This window comes from Armigeres subalbatus, chromosome 1, assembly GCF_024139115.2.
Source record: "Armigeres subalbatus isolate Guangzhou_Male chromosome 1, GZ_Asu_2, whole genome shotgun sequence".
Taxonomy (NCBI): Eukaryota; Metazoa; Arthropoda; class Insecta; order Diptera; family Culicidae; genus Armigeres; species Armigeres subalbatus.
The window spans coordinates 120,235,465-120,253,250 of NC_085139.1; the positions used below are offsets into that span (position 1 = coordinate 120,235,465).

Here is a 17,786-nt window from a genome sequence, read left to right on the forward strand (position 1 = left end):
AGTGCTAACATGTAAAAAAAATCACTATTAATGTTGTAATAATGGATGTGCGTTTTTTCACTGAATCTTTCTACATACGAGGATGAGCAATCATTTTTTTTAATTCATCGTTGCTGCCGCACTCGATTCTAAAAGTTACCATAAAGATTTTTTCAACGATGTGTTATTAACGTTCTTACGGTTTCCGGTGAAAGATAGAAATGTGACCTTACCTTAGAAAACAAGCAACATATTTTATGAAAACCTCAAAAACTACTTCTACTCATCCGATTGATCCATTTTAGAATTTTTATTTGTTCATCGTTGTGAAAAAAATTAATTGGTGTCCTTTGTCAAGAACAATTGATATTCTTACAAAAAATTGAGCCCTGATTGATATTAAACGCTTCTTGGGGCGAGTTAGTTTTTCGACAAATGAGTTAAATGATGCGGGTTTGCCTGAAAAACTCTAGTGCGATGCTTCCTATCAGAATACAAACGAGTTTGATCGCGATGATTAAGTTTTGAAAATGATTTCACCTGTACTTGTCAGTTCTTAGCACAAAGAAAAACATTTCCGTGGCCGTGGAGCCGTGTAAAACTAGATTGGCGAAATTTTAGCTGATATGAAAATCTAAACCATAGGATAACGAAGCACTGTACTGTACTAACTCACTGGTGAATGATACACGATTGTTACCTAGAGGTAAACGGGTACCGTTCTGAGTATCACCTTTCTCAAAAAGTAGATAAGTTGGGATGCTGAAATAATCACGCGATAATACTGTCTCCTTTGTGGTACACATTTTATACCGACGGATAAAACTGATTGCAACGAAGTTCAAGGAAAGTGAGGCAATAGTTCCACAGTTTTGATGTGCTACTGTGCTATGAACTGCTTGTTCACCATAATCTGCAGAAATGTCGTGAATAAAACGTCCATTCATCGACTTCAAAACCATTTACGGTATACAACCGATCAATTCTACCGTGAATGGTTGCACAATGGGGAAATCCGATTTCAAAGGTGGAAAAAATTGATAACTTTCTTCACGAACAACTTACAGACGAGATCAAGAGCTTATTCGAAAGGGAATTTTGCAAAGAATTCAGTGAGTGCTGTTTCATGGACGTGGAACGCTTCGGTATGTAGTTATTGAGCTAGTTTTGCCCTAATGCCCCATATATCGCGAGTTTCCAAACTATTTGTCATTTTATCTTTAAGACATTGTTCTAAAATTGTGTTTATCTCTTCACTGTGGATCCATAGAAGGGCACTAAATATATTTTGTTGGTAAAAGTTGGAAATTTAAGGGATTTTGGGGTCAAATAAGCATCAAAGTGCATTTTATGTGCAATTTTCATGTATTCGGTAAAAAATAGTAATATTTACAGATAAGTGTTGATATTATTGTCCCAAAGTGTTGAACAGATATTGACAAATGTTTGCTGAACGAAAATTTATGAAATAAATCGTTTCACAAATGTTTTATTTGGTTATTTGTTGAGTAAAAAACGATTTTTTAAAACTTTTGAATAGCACCGATGCCAAACATTTCCAAACCATACTCGATAGCACTACTAGACAAGAATAGTCATATGTTATGAGTCTTGATGTGATCATAGATAGGAGGTGATGGGAGATACTCTTTTTTCTTACCTTTTTGCCCAAATTCCCCTATAAAATAATATAGCTCAATGATTTCGAGCAAGGAAATGATGTGGTATTGTTTATTTTGTCGATATTTTCCAATGATATAATGAAAATAACAAATAATCATATAATTCATTAAAAATATTGAATTATAGGGGATTTAGGGGTCATACAGCTCATTTAATGTAATTTTTTATTCAAAATAGGATAATATTTCTCACAGACGACACACATAGAAGATTAAGGGCTTATTCGATAGGGAGTTTTCCAAGAAATTCAGTGAGAAATGTTTTATAGACGTGAGACATTTCTGTATGTAGTTATTAAGGTCGTTTTGCCCCAATGTCGCATACATCACAGTTTATCACATTTTTCGTGCTTTTATCTTCCAAGTATTGTACTAAAGATGTGTTCTCCTCTTCATTATAGATCCATACATAGCACTATACATATTTTGTTGGTAAAAGTTGGAAATTTAAGGGATTTTGGGGTCAAATAAGTATTAAATTGCACCTTACGTGAACTTTTCATGTATTCTGTAAAAAATAATAATACCCAAGAAATCATTTGCACTATATTACGTCAAATGATCATTTAGGGTTAATATACGGTGGTTTAAAAACATGTAAGTATTAAAGAAGCTCTAAATATGGTCAATTTTGGCGAAATCTACAGCATCAATGTTACTCCATCATTTCTTAACCCAGAATCATTGAGCTATATTATTTTATAAGGGGAATTTGTGTCATTAGAAATAAATATTTGCTATTTACTCCTATCTATTGTCACATCGACTAACATATTTACTCTTATCTAGTTGTGCAAACGGGTATGGTTTGGTAATGATTGGCATCGGCACTTTTCAGAAGCATTTAAAAAATCGTGTTTTACCCAATAAATCACAAAACAAAACACTTGCGACACTAACTTCGTTAGTTATTGTTTCGTAAACATTTATCAATATCTGTAGAACATTTTGGGAGAATAATAATAATTTTATTATTTTTTACAGAATACATGAAAAGTTCACGTAAAGTGCAATTTAATACTTATTTGACCCCAAAATCCCTTAAATTTCCAACTTTTACCAACAAAATATGTATAGTGCTATGTATGGATCTATAATAAAGAGGAGAACACATCTTTAGTACAATACTTGAAAGATAAAAGCACGAAAAATGTGATAAACTGTGATGTATGCGACATTGGGGCAAAACGAGCATAATAACTACATACAGAAATGTCTCACGTCTATAAAACATTTCTCACTGAATTTCTTGGAAAACTCCCTATCGAATAAGCCCTTAATCTTCTATGTGTGTCGTCTGTGAAAAACGTTATCCTATTTTAAATAAAAAAATACATTAAATGAGCTGTATGACCCCTAAATCCCCTATAATTCAATATTTTTAATGAATTATATGATTATTTGTTATTTTAATTATATCATTGGAAAATATCGACTAAATTTACATTACTACATCATTTCCTTACTCGAAATCATTGAGCTATATTATTTTAAAGGGGAATTTGGGCAAAAAGGTAAGTAAAAGTAAGTAAAAAGAGTATCTCCCATCACCTCCTATCTATGATCACATCAAGACTCATAACATATGACTATTCTTGTCTAGTAGTGCTATCGGGTATGGTTTGGAAATGTTTGGCATCGGTGCTATTCAAAAGTTTTTAAAAATCGTTTTTTACTCAACAAAAAAACAAATAAAACATTTGTGAAACGATTTATTTCATTAATTTTCGTTCAGCAAACATTTGTCAATATCTGTTCAACACTTTGGGACAATAATATCAACACTTATCTGTAAATATTACTATTTTTACCGAATACATGAAAATTGCACATAAAATGCACTTTGATGCTTATTTGACCCCAAAATCCCTTAAATTTCCAACTTTTACCAACAAAATATATTTAGTGCCCTTCTATGGATCCACAGTGAAGAGATAAACACAATTTTAGAACAATGTCTTAAAGATAAAATGACAAATAGTTTGGAAACTCGCGATATATGGGGCATTAGGGCAAAACTAACTTAATAACTACATACCGAAGCGTTCCACGTCCATGAAACAGCACTCACTGAATTCTTTGCAAAATTCCCTTTCGAATAAGCTCTTGATCTCTTCTGTAAGTTGTTCGTGAAGAAAGTTATCAATTTTTTCCACCTTTGAAATCGGATTTCCCCATTGTGCGTCGTCTCACACACACGAATATGTACTTCCCCAAATCAAACCGCGAGTCTTTCGGTTTCCAAAACTAACATTACTGTATAAGAATCATGAAAAACTGTATTAAACATAAGATTTCGGCTCCGTAACGCTTCGAAATAAGTGAACCTTCTCTAAATAAACGATGGATTAAAAACAAAGCGCCTCCCTTACTTCACTGGAGTGTAAATTCAGTGTGCGTGATGCTGAATGCTGCAGATTAGAAAATTCAAATAGGGTAACCGTTGTAAAAAAAAATCAAAGCATGGTATGAATTATGGCTGTGCCGAGTAACTTTGATAGGAGCAGCGCAGTTTGATCAGCTGATGGAAATATCATTGATGGACTTTAAGGCCGATACAAATTTTTAAAAACTGTTTTGTCCCCATTATGCATTATGACCGCACAATTCGTAGTTGCTACTCCGTGATTGACTAGAACTTGCGAAATTGTACAGAGAACACAATAAATGGGGCTTGGGACTAGCTACCCATTCTCAATGTACACGTTTCGAGAGCTGAAATATCTAAAGTCAATAGCGGCGCCGGCACGTCCTTACGGTAATATAGGAAGGGAAGGATTGTTAGTCCGACTCTCGTTTTACTTTCTGATTCATTTACTCACCCGCGCAAAGCAGATCAAAATTACTGCGACCGGCCGATCGTTTTGTCTTCCGCACAAAGCAAAACTAAATTTCGATTACCGGCCGATCTCCTTACTGGAGAAACACGACTGGACAAGATACAAACTTTCGCTTTCCTGTTTTGTCCCTCCTTCCCTCGGATTTTTTTTTGCCTAAAAATAATATTTTGAGGGGACAACACAATAAAATTCGGATAATTTTGAGGATTTTCAAAACATTCTTTAACAAATCCGAGTAGTGTTTTGATTTTTTTCATTTTAATATTTATTTTTTACTATCTCCCCCCCCTTGACCTTTCGGAGACCAGTAGGACAAAATGTTAATAAAATATTTGTGACGGCCTAATCATTTTTTGTCAAACCTAATTTACTTTCTATTCGATAAATGAGAGACAGTTGCGGAAATGTAAAAACAAGAGACTTTGGCGTCCTATCAGTTAATAATACAACTTCGATCAGCTAACCGAAATTGTTTCATAAAATGGCCCATTGCTTGATGATATATTATTATTAACAAATCATCGTCAAACTCTTTCAAGGTTATTTATACAAAACACAATAATTTAGGCGATAATAATTTACACTAAAATATTTCTGAAAATGAATAATGATATGAATCTGATATGTGATGAAGTAAGATCTCAACCAGGGTTTGCAGAAATCGCTCTCAATAGATAACGATCAACGATAAATCTAGACCAACATTTGAAAAGGGCGTAACAGCCAAAATGTATTCCTTTCTTTGTCCACATATTTAGCCGTATATGTAGACAAAGAATCAGAAGGAATAAATTTTGGCTGTTACGCCCTTTTCAATTGTTAGTCTAGGAATATAACAAGCCATGATAACAAATTTATCAAACTTGTATACAAGTGCGAAAAATCAAAATCGGATAGGCAGCCCCCACAGAAAGATGATGATTCTCGCTTTGTTTTCGCTCCGATCGTGTTGATTACTGCACAGTTGTGTAGAACAAGTTGAAATGCATCATCAGAGCCAGTGGTCCCCGGATTTGGAGCTTTCTAGAAGAAATTTATCATGGGGTACAGCATCCCGAATCAGTTCTCTATCATGACAGCTTGCGAAAAAAGTCTCTCGTGGTATGCTACGTATCGTATATGTATATAGAGATGATAAGTGAGAGACTTTTTCTTTCTCTTTAGGATCCAATCCCTGATCTCAACGCAATATGTTTTGTAAAAGAATATAATATATATGTATTAGGGTGGCTCAAAAATCACTTTTTCAAATTTATTGATGGGCCGCCCTCTCATTCGGTTCTATTTGATGCCCTGATGCTCTGGACAAAATTTCAGCCAAATCGGTAAACCTGTGGCCGGTGCTAAACTCGTTGGAAGTTTATATGCAAAAATGTATGCAGAAACATCCCAAAACAGTGATTTGCAGTAAGACGGCACAATTTACGATGAAGAACAATAATACTTATTCAGATCGTGTAGAATTTATTACAGAATGTAATGCTGAAAACCGCGAAAGGATTAGAGTTTATTAGGCAAAGATATTAGCATTTTACTGGAGTGTTGTAGGGCTGAATTTATTTCTTTTCAAAGGTAAAAGAAACGAAATTTGCTCAAACCCCACTTCAGAGAAATGCTAATAACTTCGCCGGGCAAACACTAATCCTTTCGCGGTTTCAGCATTACATTCTGTAATAAATTCTACACGATCTGAATAAGTATCATAGTTCTTCATCGTAAATTGTGCCGTCTAACTGAAAATCACTGTTTTTGGATGTTTCTGCATACATTTTTGCATATAAACTTCCAACGAGTTTAGCACCGGCCAAACGTTGACTGATTTGGCTGAAATTTTGTCCAGAGCATCAGGGCATCAAATAGAACCGAATGAGAGGGCGGCCCATCAAAAAATTGGAAATAGTTTTTTCCATACTAATTTGAGCCACCCTAATATGTCAAAATTTTAAAAAATCTCAGAAATTTGATTTGATTTTTTTTATTTATTCAAAGGGGAAATGCTTCTTATAGTCTTAAATAATATTAATCATCGATTTAGTTTCCATTTGATGCAATTACGGCCTTCACACGCTTCCGGAACGCACGGCAAGTCTAAATTATGTAGGCTGGATCCATGACCCACCAGGTACGGGTCAATGTTTGCCTGAGGCTTGCTGTACTCGGATGGCGTTTAGAACAGGCCTTGGCCTTCATGACGCGTTATACAGAGTAGTCTAGTGGACTAAGATCGGGACTGGATGGTGGCCATATGTCCTTCGCCCAGAACGGCTCATGTTCCTGCAACCACTTCTGAGTGCGGTTTGAGGTGTGGCACGGAGCCCCGTCTTGTTGAAATGCAACATTTGGCTTCGATCCGTACTGCTCTTTGATCCACGGAAAAACAAACTTACTTAAAATCCCGATGTAGACCTCCGTGTTCACCTTGTCGCCTTCTGGAATGAACACCGGGTCCATTATTTTGCCATCGGAAGCCACCAATACAAACACCATAACGCTAGCGGGCAGCAGGGACTATGTACAAGGGCTTGATGATCCCTCCCCAGGCCATCTGCGAGTTGTGGAGCTTGCCTAGGATGTGGTAGGGTTTGACAGTGGGCCCTGTTAAACCTCTATAAAAAGCTGCATGAATCCACAAGTAGGCTCCGCCAAAGTGCACAAGCCCAAGTCCTGGTGTTAGGTGGACGCTAAACAGTCCTGACACGACGGCCCTCCGAGGAGACAGGAGGTTTCCGCAGGCCCAATAAGCCGCCTGGAAAACCAATCATTATGAACAATATAAGAGATAATGCGACGAATACAGGATCACTATTGGAAGCTTGGAACATGGAGCTGCAAGTCGCTATAGCTAGAGGTTTCGCAGGTTGCGACAGGATGATCTATGATGAATTACATCCCCGCAACTTCGACGTCGTGGCGCTGCAGGAGATTTGCTGGACAGGACAGAAAGTGTGGAAAAGCGGGCATCGAGCGGCTACCTTCTACCAAAGCTGTGGCACCACCAACGAGCTGGGAACCGGCTTCATAGTGCTGGGTAAGATGCGCTGTTGGCGCTTACCAGAAATCGTCCTACGTTGTGTCTTCGTTTTTCGCAATAAGCTTCAAATTTTCTCCCACGCAGCTCCACCGTGTAAGGCACCAGAAAGCATGCAAGTAATTTCACCACACCGACTGCAGCAGCAGCAACAACGACGAGGGCAGCGAGGCACGGGTAGGCGAGATGAGAGTAATGCACATACACGGTCTTCAGCTAGATACTCAATTTATTCTTCCACCTTGTTCTTAAAGCACTAACTAAGGATTTAACTTAACACTTTGGATGCAATGATTTCACTCTAATCTTTTATTTGATATAACTTCTACGGGATTGGTACACTTTCACTTGGCATGCAGGTAGGAAGGAGACTGACTGGATTCTTTTGGCTAACGACTATTACAGCTCGATCTATACATAATTTATGCTACGAACAAAACTGCCAGTTTGAACGGGCGAAAATCCCTAACCGTATGCTGAACTGTTCGAATGGAGCGCGTTCACTGTATTATCGCATGCAAGCGATGTCAATCGTCTATGTGGTGACCTAATGCATGTTGACCTACTGTTACTTGCTCCAACATACCCGCCGCCTTGAATGGATACGTTCAACATAACAATTGTAGACAAAAACAAACTGGTTTCACTTATTCTATCAGGTAAGTACAATTTGTTTAACAAATATTCGATTTTTCTTCTATTTACAGGCAAAAACTATTTCTTATGGATGGGAATTTGGATCTTCGATAGTTTCTTCTCGTTGCTCCTGATTTAGAATTGGCTCGAAACACGGAAGTAAGCAAATTCTGGTAATTGGTCGGATGATGACTCCTTTGGCGGTGCGAAGGCTAACAACTCGATTCAATCGATCTCTTCCAGGATGTACTTCAGTGATACGCGCAAGTGGCCAACGGGTTGTTGGCACCATTTCGTCAACTAGGATGACCATCCTTCCAGGCCGGATCTCGTCGTTTCGTGCTGCTAGCTTTGTATCTCTCATCATCTCCTGCAAATACTCGGTTCGCCAGTGAACCCAGAATTTCTGAACGTGATGCTGGAGCTTCTGAAGATGTTCAAGGGCGCCCACTGGTGTATGCTGAGTGGCTGGGTCGGGCAGGGCGTACATCGAGGTACCGATGAGGAAGTGTGCTGGTGTTAGGGCGGCGAGGTCGTTAGGATCATCGGACATCGGTAAAAGAGGACGGGAATTCATCGCAGATTCTATTTGGTGCAGAATAGTATAACATGCTTCAAATGACAGACGTGTATTACCCAATTGTCGAAATAGATGTCGTTTGGCAGTCTTGACCGCCGCTTCCCATAGGCCACCGAAATGTGGGGCCTTGGGGGGAGTCAAGTGCCAAGTAATTCCCTGATCTGTGCAAGCAGAAGAAATAATGCTCTGCTCGTTTTGGCTCCTAAACCTGGCAAATAGCTCGCCTAGCTCTCGTTTTGCTCCCTCAAAGTTTTTTCCGTTATCCGAATAAATGTGGGCTGGGATTCCACGTCTTGCAATGAATCGGCGTAACGCTGCAATGAACCCCTGGGTAGAGAGGTCCCCAACTAACTCTAGGTGGACAGCCTTTGTTGCAAAGCATATAAATATGCACAGGTAAGCTTTTGCCGGGGCTGCTCGTTTATGGATGGGTTTCATGTATAGAGGACCAGCATAATCCACGCCTGTGTTGGAGAAGGTACGACTTGGTATGACCCTCGCTGCTGGTAGCTGACCTATCTGCTGGTGAGCGGGCTGCGGACGATGGCGTATACACCGGAAACAATTTCGTACGATGCTATGGACCAAACGACGACCGTTCAGTGGCCAGTATTCCTCACGAATCGACGACAACAAAAGACGCCCGCCGCCGTGGAGGAGCTTCCGATGATAATGTTCTCCGATTAGCCTGGTGAATGGATGATCTTTTGGGAGGAGGGCAGGGTGTTTGGACTGATATGGCAGCTGAGACAGGTTCAATCGGCCTCCTACTCGTAGTATTCCTTCTGGATCGATGAGTGGACACATTCGACGTATTGGCGATTTCTTCATTACGGTATTTCCTCGCTGCAGGTCCTTGATCTCATCCCCGAAGACATCTTGCTGGGCAAGCCTGGTTAGAAGGGCATTAGCGTTGACAAGCTCCTGGACGGTGAGTGACTGCGCGTCGAGTTCGATTCCCGTGAGGGGTGCAATTGACTGGGTTCTGGCCTTTGAACGTGTTTTTGTTACGAAACGGAGGCAATATCCTACCGTGTGGAGTAGTCGAGTATAGGACGACCACCGAAGAAACCATGGGTTGATGCTGGTTGTTGTTTGAATGGATGCAACAACGCTTTTGGTTTCCAGAATGTCCTCCGAGACGGCAGGTAGGTTTGAAATTGGCCAGGATGACTGTTGGTGTGCTAGCCATGAAGGGCCATGCTTCCAGTCTTCACTTTGCAGGAAATCTTCCACTGACATTCCGCGTGAAACTAGATCCGCGGGGTTCTCGGAGCCGGATATATGGTTCCATTTGCTTCCATGGGTGAAGTGTTGCACCTCGGAGACCCTATTGGCAACGAATGTTTTCCATGCCCCCTAGCGAAGGCAATACAAACAAACGGCAGAGTCGGACCAGAAATACGATACAGATACATTGATGTGGATTGCCTGTTTGATGCGATGATGTAGATGAGCTGCCAGAACACAAGCACACAGTTCCAGGCGAGCTATTGTCAATCTCTTTAGTGGAGCTACCTTGCTTTTTGAGGCAAGTAGCCTGATTCGTACGGTACCCAGAGCATTTTCGCAACGGACGTATGTGCATGCTCCGTATGCAGACGTTGACGCATCAGCAAATGTATGCAGCTCGATTTGTGCATCTGGGAGAAAGGCGTAGCGATCAATTCGATAGGTTGCAATTCTTGGAAGCTCAAGTCGAAATTTTTCCCATTTTAGTCGAATAATATGAGGCACTGGGTCATCCCAGTCGCAAGAGAGGGACCATAGCTCCTGCATCAGGATTTTGGCTCTGACTACGATGGGTGCAATCCGGGAGCCGAGCGGATCGAAGAGTCTAGCGATGTCGTAGAGGATGGATCGCTTTGTTGGAGGCTCATCACGTTGCTGTATTGGGGAATCGAAACGAAGAGTGTCGGACTCTGGCTCCCATCGAATTCCTAGCGCCTTTATCGATTCGTTTGGTGTGAACTGTAGGCTTGATTGCGTTCCGATTTGGTCATCCTGGAGCCCCTGCAGTACTTCAAGGCGGTTTGATGTCCACTTTCTCAGCATGAATCCACCTTTCAAGAGTAAGTTCGCCAATTCTTCTCGTAGTTGGATAGCTTCTTCGATGGTTTTCGCCCCTCCAATAAAATCGTCTACATAAAAGTTTTTCCGAAGTGCTTGGCCGGCAACTGGATAGTCATTACCTTCATCCGATGCAACTTGCTGGAGTGCTCGCGTCGCCAGAAAAGAGGAAGGGGATAGACCGTAGGTGACGGTTTGCAATTCATAGGTTTGAACTGGGGAGTTTTTTGTGAACCGGAAGAGAATGCGTTGCAAAGGACAATCATCTGGGTGTAGGCCAACCTGCCGGTACATCTTCGCTATGTCACCTACCAGAGCTACGGGATGAGTCAGAAACCGGAGAATGATGGCAAGAAGGTCATCTTGGACCACCGGACCCACGCAGAGAGCTTCATTCAGGGAGAAGCCGGTTGAAGTACGAGCAGAGCCGTCGAATACGACTCTTACTTTGGTGGTTGTACTTGCCTCCTTGATTACGGGGTGGTGAGGAAGATAGTATGTGTGGGAGTGGTTTCCATCGTCCGACTCGACCAATCGCATATGGCCGAGGGAGAGGTACTCCCTCATGAAATCGTGATATTCTTCCTTCAGCTTTTGGTCCCGTTCTAGTCGCCGCTCGAGTTGCTCGAAGCGACGAAGAGCACCGATTTTGGATTCACCTAGCATCGCGTCGAAATCGGGTTTCCGTGGTAGCCGGACAATGTAGCGGCCTGTCTCGTCACGAGACGTTGTGGATTGGAAGAAATCCTCACAGTGGCGCTCCTCTACCGAATAGTTGTTGACGACGGTCAATTCTTCAGTTTTCCAAAAACGTTCGATACATTCCTCAAGTGTCGGCATAGAAACAGCGACGACACTGGGAGTAATAGATTGCCGTTGAATAGGGTGACCCGTGCTTGCTGATCCCGTTACTACCCAACCGAAAACGCTGTCTACCAGTGTCGGAAGATTGTCGGCCAACTGAAGACGAGCAGTACTTGGAAAGAAAGAGTGGTAGTGTTTTGCGCCCAGAACCATGTCAATCTGTTGGCTCTTATTGAACATGGGATCGGCCAATGACAAATTTTGAGGAATCTGCCAGTCTTCGATGCATATATCTTGTGCTGGAAGATCTGCAGTCAAGGTATCCATTAATAGTAGGTCCACACCGCATTCAAAACTGTCGTTTCGCGATTTGATTCGAGCAAAGATTGATTCCTTCACTTTCTTTGAAATATTTCCAGCTCCCTGAATTGTCACGTTAACAGAAGTCCGCTTCAAGTGCAATTGTCGTGCCAGACGATCCGTGATGAGATTTGGTTGAGAGGCACTGTCGAGCAGAACACGTGCTATGTGGTCTTGTCCGTATGCATCAACTACCTTCACCAGTACCGTCAGCAGAAAAACGTCTTCTCGAGATTGTGGAGCGGAGGCACTGGCAACGACCCTGGGACACTCTTCAACATCTACGACGGATGATCGGGGAACTGATTCCACAACGGATGAAGCAGCAGACTGGATAGCTTGCGTCGACATAGACGTGCGAGTGGAAGGCGAATCGTTTACAGATCTAGTGACGTCACCGGAATGCAGCATCGTATGATGGCGTTTACGGCAATGCTTGCAGCTGTAAGTTGATGAGCAATTACGAGCAATGTGGTCACTTTTAAGGCAATTGTGACACAGGTGCTTGCTCGATACGAAACGCAGCCGTTCGGAATGAGACTGCTGGTTGAACCTTGCACACTTCATAAGCGGATGATCTTGATTGCAGGCTGGACATTTGCAGGCGGAATTGGAAGTAGAAGCACATGATACACGGAAATTGGGAGCCCTTTTGGAAGAATGAGATGACACGTTTGGAATGGATGCGGGTTGATGATGGTTCACCAAAATGGACTCCAAAACGCGCATACGTCGCTGAAGAAACTCGATCAAGCAGTCGTAGTTCGGGTTGCTAGAGGTTGATGCGTACTCTTCCCAGGCTTTCAGCGTGTCGTCAGGGAGTTTTGTGCACAATAGATGTTCCAAGATGGTGCTCCAGGACTCCGTTGGTTCGCCTAGTTGACACAGGATCTTGGTGTGACGCTGGAATTCATCCACCAGTGCATGTAGAGATGCAGCAGTTTCTCTTTTAGCCGAGTTGATTTCGAACAGTGCTTGGAGATGCCGTTTCTTCAACAGGTATTCATTGGCGTACCTGTCCACCAATGTTTGCCAAGCCAGGTTGTAATTCGCTGAGCAAATCGCAATGGACTCAATGAGCTGAGCCGCTTCACCTTTCAGAGCTGCTCTCAAATAATGAAACTTTTGGATTGCTGCAACGTCGGAATTTGAATGAATGAGCGCCAGAAAAGTGTCATGAAACCCTAGCCACTGCATGTAATCTCCGTTGAATTCAGGAAGCGAGATCGTAGGTAGTTTCAACCCAGCGAGAGCGGAAGACGGCGAAGAAGAAGATTCAGGGATGCGAGCTTGATTAAGAACAGGTAGTTTTGAAAGTAAGGCGGCTTTTATTTGGAACAGCCGAGGTTCAAAATTTGCACGAATGTCAGCATTAACTTGCCTACCTTGTTCACCACACTCAATGTCCTCCAACTGCCCTTGCACCTCCTCCAGCGTTGTCCACATGTTGTTCAGGTACTCCAGCCGAATTGAGACCTGCCCTTGGTCGCGTTGCTCGTCGAAATTAGCCACGAATGCCTCTGCCCGACCCAGCGCAGTAATCATCGTGGTCCTCCGGGAGCTGAGATACGCCTTTTGCAGTTGTTGCTGCTCCATCATGCAAGCCGGAACACGGTGGCTACTCAGGAACAGAGGGCGAATCTGTCAAGACAAGAAGACCACGGTAGGCCTGGAGCGAGCAAGTAAAATACTTGGAATGGTACTCACCAATTCCAAGGCAAGTATGTGCCTTGAATTTGTATAAATCAGCCAACAGGAACAATACCCAAGCACCGTCCGTGCTAGTCGATAAGATGGCGGTAGCACAGGGCCAGTAAATTGGCAGGATGGATCACACTTGGAGATTGGCCAAAAATGCAGAAAAACCTCCGTAGAAAGCCTTGCCGCAGTGTCTCAGGGATGTTCGTGGTTCACCAGGCGGCACCGCCTTTTGGGTGTTGATGACCGGGGTACAGGTGCAGCGAACGTTTGGCACGTGAGGTGGCCTAAGCCATTTAGAAGATGGCGCAGAACAGCCGAAATGCAATGGCGATATCCAGCTTAAGTCTCCAACCAAGCGGGCCTAATCACGATGGCGGGAGTCAGCATGCAGATGTGCTCCAAAAGGCTTGGCAGCACTCGAGAATCCCTTCCAAAGTATTATACGCATGCAAAGAAAGAAATGGAACCTTAAGGGCACCTGCGATACCCGTGAAGTGAATTGGACAGGTTATTACCTGAAGCCCAATTGATTTGAGCCCTGTATAATTTTATGCACCTCCGGAAGAATGGCGAAAGAAAGATGGCAGCGCCCAGTAGATCGTCTCACGTGGTTCAGAATCCTCAATGGCGTCGAAGATCCTGGTCACGGCACCAATTTATGTTGGCGCTTACCAGAAATCGTCCTACGTTGTGTCTTCGTTTTTCGCAATAAGCTTCAAATTTTCTCCCACGCAGCTCCACCGTGTAAGGCACCAGAAAGCATGCAAGTAATTTCACCACACCGGCTGCAGCAGCAGCAACAACGACGAGGGCAGCGAGGCACGGGTAGGCGAGATGAGAGTAATGCACATACACGGTCTTCAGCTAGATACTCAATTTATTCTTCCACCTTGTTCTTAAAGCACTAACTAAGGATTTAACTTAACACTTTGGATGCAATGATTTCACTCTAATCTTTTATTTGATATAACTTCTACGGGATTGGTACACTTTCACTTGGCATGCAGGTAGGAAGGAGACTGACTGGATTCTTTTGGCTAACGACTATTACAGCTCGATCTATACATAATTTATGCTACGAACAAAACTGCCAGTTTGAACGGGCGAAAATCCCTAACCGTATGCTGAACTGTTCGAATGGAGCGCGTTCACTGTATTATCGCATGCAAGCGATGTCAATCGTCTATGTGGTGACCTAATGCATGTTGACCTACTGTTACTTGCTCCAACATGCGCCATCGTGTGATTGGGTGACAGCCAATCAACGCAAGGATGTGCAAGCTGAGGATTAAAGGCCGTTTTTTCAATAGCATCATCAACGTGCACTGCCCACACGAAGGGAGACCCGACGACGAGAAAGATGCGTTCCACGCACAGCTGGAGCAGACATACGGGATGCCCACTGCGGGACGTCAAAATCGTCATGAACGCACAGGTAGGAAGGGAAGAAATGTATAGACCAGTCATCGGACCGGATAGTCTGCACATCGTATCGAATGACAACGGCCAACGATGCATAAACTTCGCAGCCTCCCGCGGAATGGTAGTCTGAAGCACTTTCTTTCCCCGCAAAAACACCCACAAGGCCACATGGAGATCACCTAACCAAGAAACGGAAAACCAAATCGACCACGCTCTAATCGACGCTAAATTCTTCTCCGACATCACGAACGTCCGCACTTACCGCAGTGCGAATATTGGATCCGACCACTACCTCGTTGCAGTATGCCTTCGCTCAAAACTCTCGACGGTGTACAACACGCGTCGAAGTCGGACGCCGTGGTTTAACATTGGGCGGCTACAAGACGGTAGACTAGCACAAGAATACGCGCAGCAGCTGGAAGTGGCACTTCCAACGGAAGAGCAGCTAGGCGCAGCATCTCTTGAAGATGGCTGGAGAGATATTCGATCCGCCATTGGTAGCATCGCAACCGCTGAACTGGGCACGGTTCCCCCGGATCAGAGAAACGACTGGTATGACGGGAAATGTGAGCAGTTAGTTGAAGAGAAGAATGCAGCATAGGCGAGATTGCTGCAACACCGCACGAGGGCGAACGAGGCACGATACAAACGGGCGCGGATCAGACAAAACTCGATTTTCCGGAGGAAAAAGCGCAACAGGAAGATCGAGACCGTGAAGAGACGGAGCAACTGTACCGCGCTAATAACACACGAAAATTCTATGAGAAGTTAAACCGTTCACGTAAGGGTAACGTGCCACAGCCTGATACGTGTAAGGACATGAACGGGAACCTTCTTACGAACGAGCGTGAGGTGATCCAAAGGTGGTGGCAGCACTACGAAGAACACTTGAATGGCGATGTGGCAGTCGAAGATGGCGGTATGGTGATGGACCTGGGAGAACGCGCGCAGGACATAATTTTACCGACTCCGGATCTTCAAGAAATTCAGGAGGAGATTGGCCGGCTGAAGAATAACAAAGTCCCTGGGGTTGAACAACTAGCAGGAGAGCTATTTAAACACGGTGGTGAGGCACTGGCTAGAGCGCTGCACTGGGTAATTACCAAGATTTGGGAGGAGGAAGTTTTGCCGCAGGAGTGGATGGAAGGTGTCGTGTGTCCCATCTACAATAAGGGCGATAAGCTGGATTGTAGCAACTACCGCGCAATCACATTGCTGAACGCCGCCTCTAAAGTATTCTCCCAAATTTTATGCCGTCGACTAGCACCAATTGCAAGGGCGTTCGTGGGGCAGTACCAGGCGGGTTTTATGGGCGAACGCTCCACCACGGACCAGGTGTTCGCCATTCGCCAAGTACTGCAGAAATGCCGCGAATACAACGTGCCAACACATCATCTATACATCGACTTCAAAGCCGCAAATGATACAATCAATCGGGACCAGCTAATGCACGAACACGGTTTTCCGGATAAACTGACACGGTTGATCAAAGCGACGATGGATCGGGTGATGTGCGTAGTTCGAGTTTCAGGGGTCTCGAGTCCCTTCGAAACTCGGAAGCGGGCTTGGTAGTCATATGGCTACTGCTTCTGCCTCATACGCAGGAGGTCGTGGGTTCAATCTCAGGTCCGTTCCATTCTCCTACTTTGTATATTTCTCTTTATTTCTCATGTTCTAGCAATCGCTAGAACTGGAAATGGACTTCCATACCGTTTCCATTACTATTCCTATACCTTCAACTTGAGTATTATATCAGTAATCTGCTAGAATTGGAAATGAACTATAGAGCTCGTTTCCTACATCCAATTAGAAATTCCATCAGTTACCTTCTCCTATCTATCACATTGGCAGCTTGTTAACCAAGACGGACCTCTGCCTCTCCAACCTAACCCAGAAATTCCAACAAATTCCGCATGAACTCGTGGCAAGTGCAGAGGTATATTCGGCTTGCAATGGGCGAGTGATTGCATCATCATTTCCTCCCTCTTCCCTACATTGACTTGCATTCTGACGTGGCAGGCGCCAGTATGACCTATCAAATGAGATCACTAGTACTTGTACATTGAAGATGTGTGCTAGTCCCAAGCAAACATCTGTTGGTTCCCTGTGCAAGAACAGCTGATCTGGTCATAATGGAGTAGAAACTACGAGCAGTCAATCAAGCTCAAGCTCAAGCTCATTCTCGAGTCCCTTCAAAACTAGCAGAGAGTTACGGCAAGGTGATGGTCTTTCATGTCTGCTATTTAACATCGCTTTGAAAGGGGTAATACGAAGAGCAGGGATTAACACGAGTGGTACAATTTTCAATAATTCCGTCCAGCTATTTGGCTTCGCCGACGACATAGATATTACGGCACGCAACTTTGAGAAGATGGAGGAAGCCTACATCAGACTGAAGAGGGAAGCCAAACGGATCGGACTAGTCATAAACACGTCGAAGACAAAGTACATGATAGGAAGAGGCTCAAGAGAAGACAATGTGAGCCACCCACCGCGAGTTTGCATTGGTAGTGACGAAATCGAGGTGGTGGAAGAATTTGTGTACTTGGGCTCACTCGTGACTGCCGAAAATGATACCAGCAGAGAAACTCGGAGACGCATAGTGGCTGGAAATCGTACGTACCTTAGACTCCGCCAGTGGCGTAGCCACGGGGGTGGTTTTGGGCATAAACCACACTGCCCCC

The 17,786-nt window shown here is 43.5% G+C and overlaps 3 protein-coding genes across 6 annotated transcripts in view; 1 reads left to right on the forward strand and 2 right to left on the reverse strand.

The window, feature by feature from the left end:
* Positions 1 to 17,786, forward strand: part of LOC134205058 (solute carrier family 22 member 21) — a 217,320-nt gene that overhangs the window by 35,910 nt on the left and 163,624 nt on the right. The window lies entirely within an intron of this gene.
* Positions 8,251 to 9,987, reverse strand: LOC134206492 (uncharacterized). Its single transcript, XM_062682220.1, has one exon. It carries the CDS (start codon positions 9,985 to 9,987, stop codon positions 8,251 to 8,253), a length of 1,737 nt encoding a protein of 578 aa, XP_062538204.1.
* LOC134206493 (uncharacterized) lies at positions 10,105 to 14,708 on the reverse strand. Its single transcript, XM_062682221.1, has 2 exons — positions 13,687 to 14,708; positions 10,105 to 13,620 (listed from the first exon to the last, which is right to left on the reverse strand). Exon 2 carries the CDS (start codon positions 13,576 to 13,578, stop codon positions 10,105 to 10,107), a length of 3,474 nt encoding a protein of 1,157 aa, XP_062538205.1. The 5' UTR covers positions 13,579 to 13,620; positions 13,687 to 14,708.

Excerpts from the sequence above, each read along its gene's own strand:
- LOC134206492 (XM_062682220.1), bottom strand. The coding sequence starts at position 9,987 with ATGTCAGTGGAAGATTTCCTGCAAAGTGAAGACTGGAAGCATGGCCCT.
- LOC134206493 (XM_062682221.1), bottom strand. The coding sequence starts at position 13,578 with ATGATGGAGCAGCAACAACTGCAAAAGGCGTATCTCAGCTCCCGGAGG.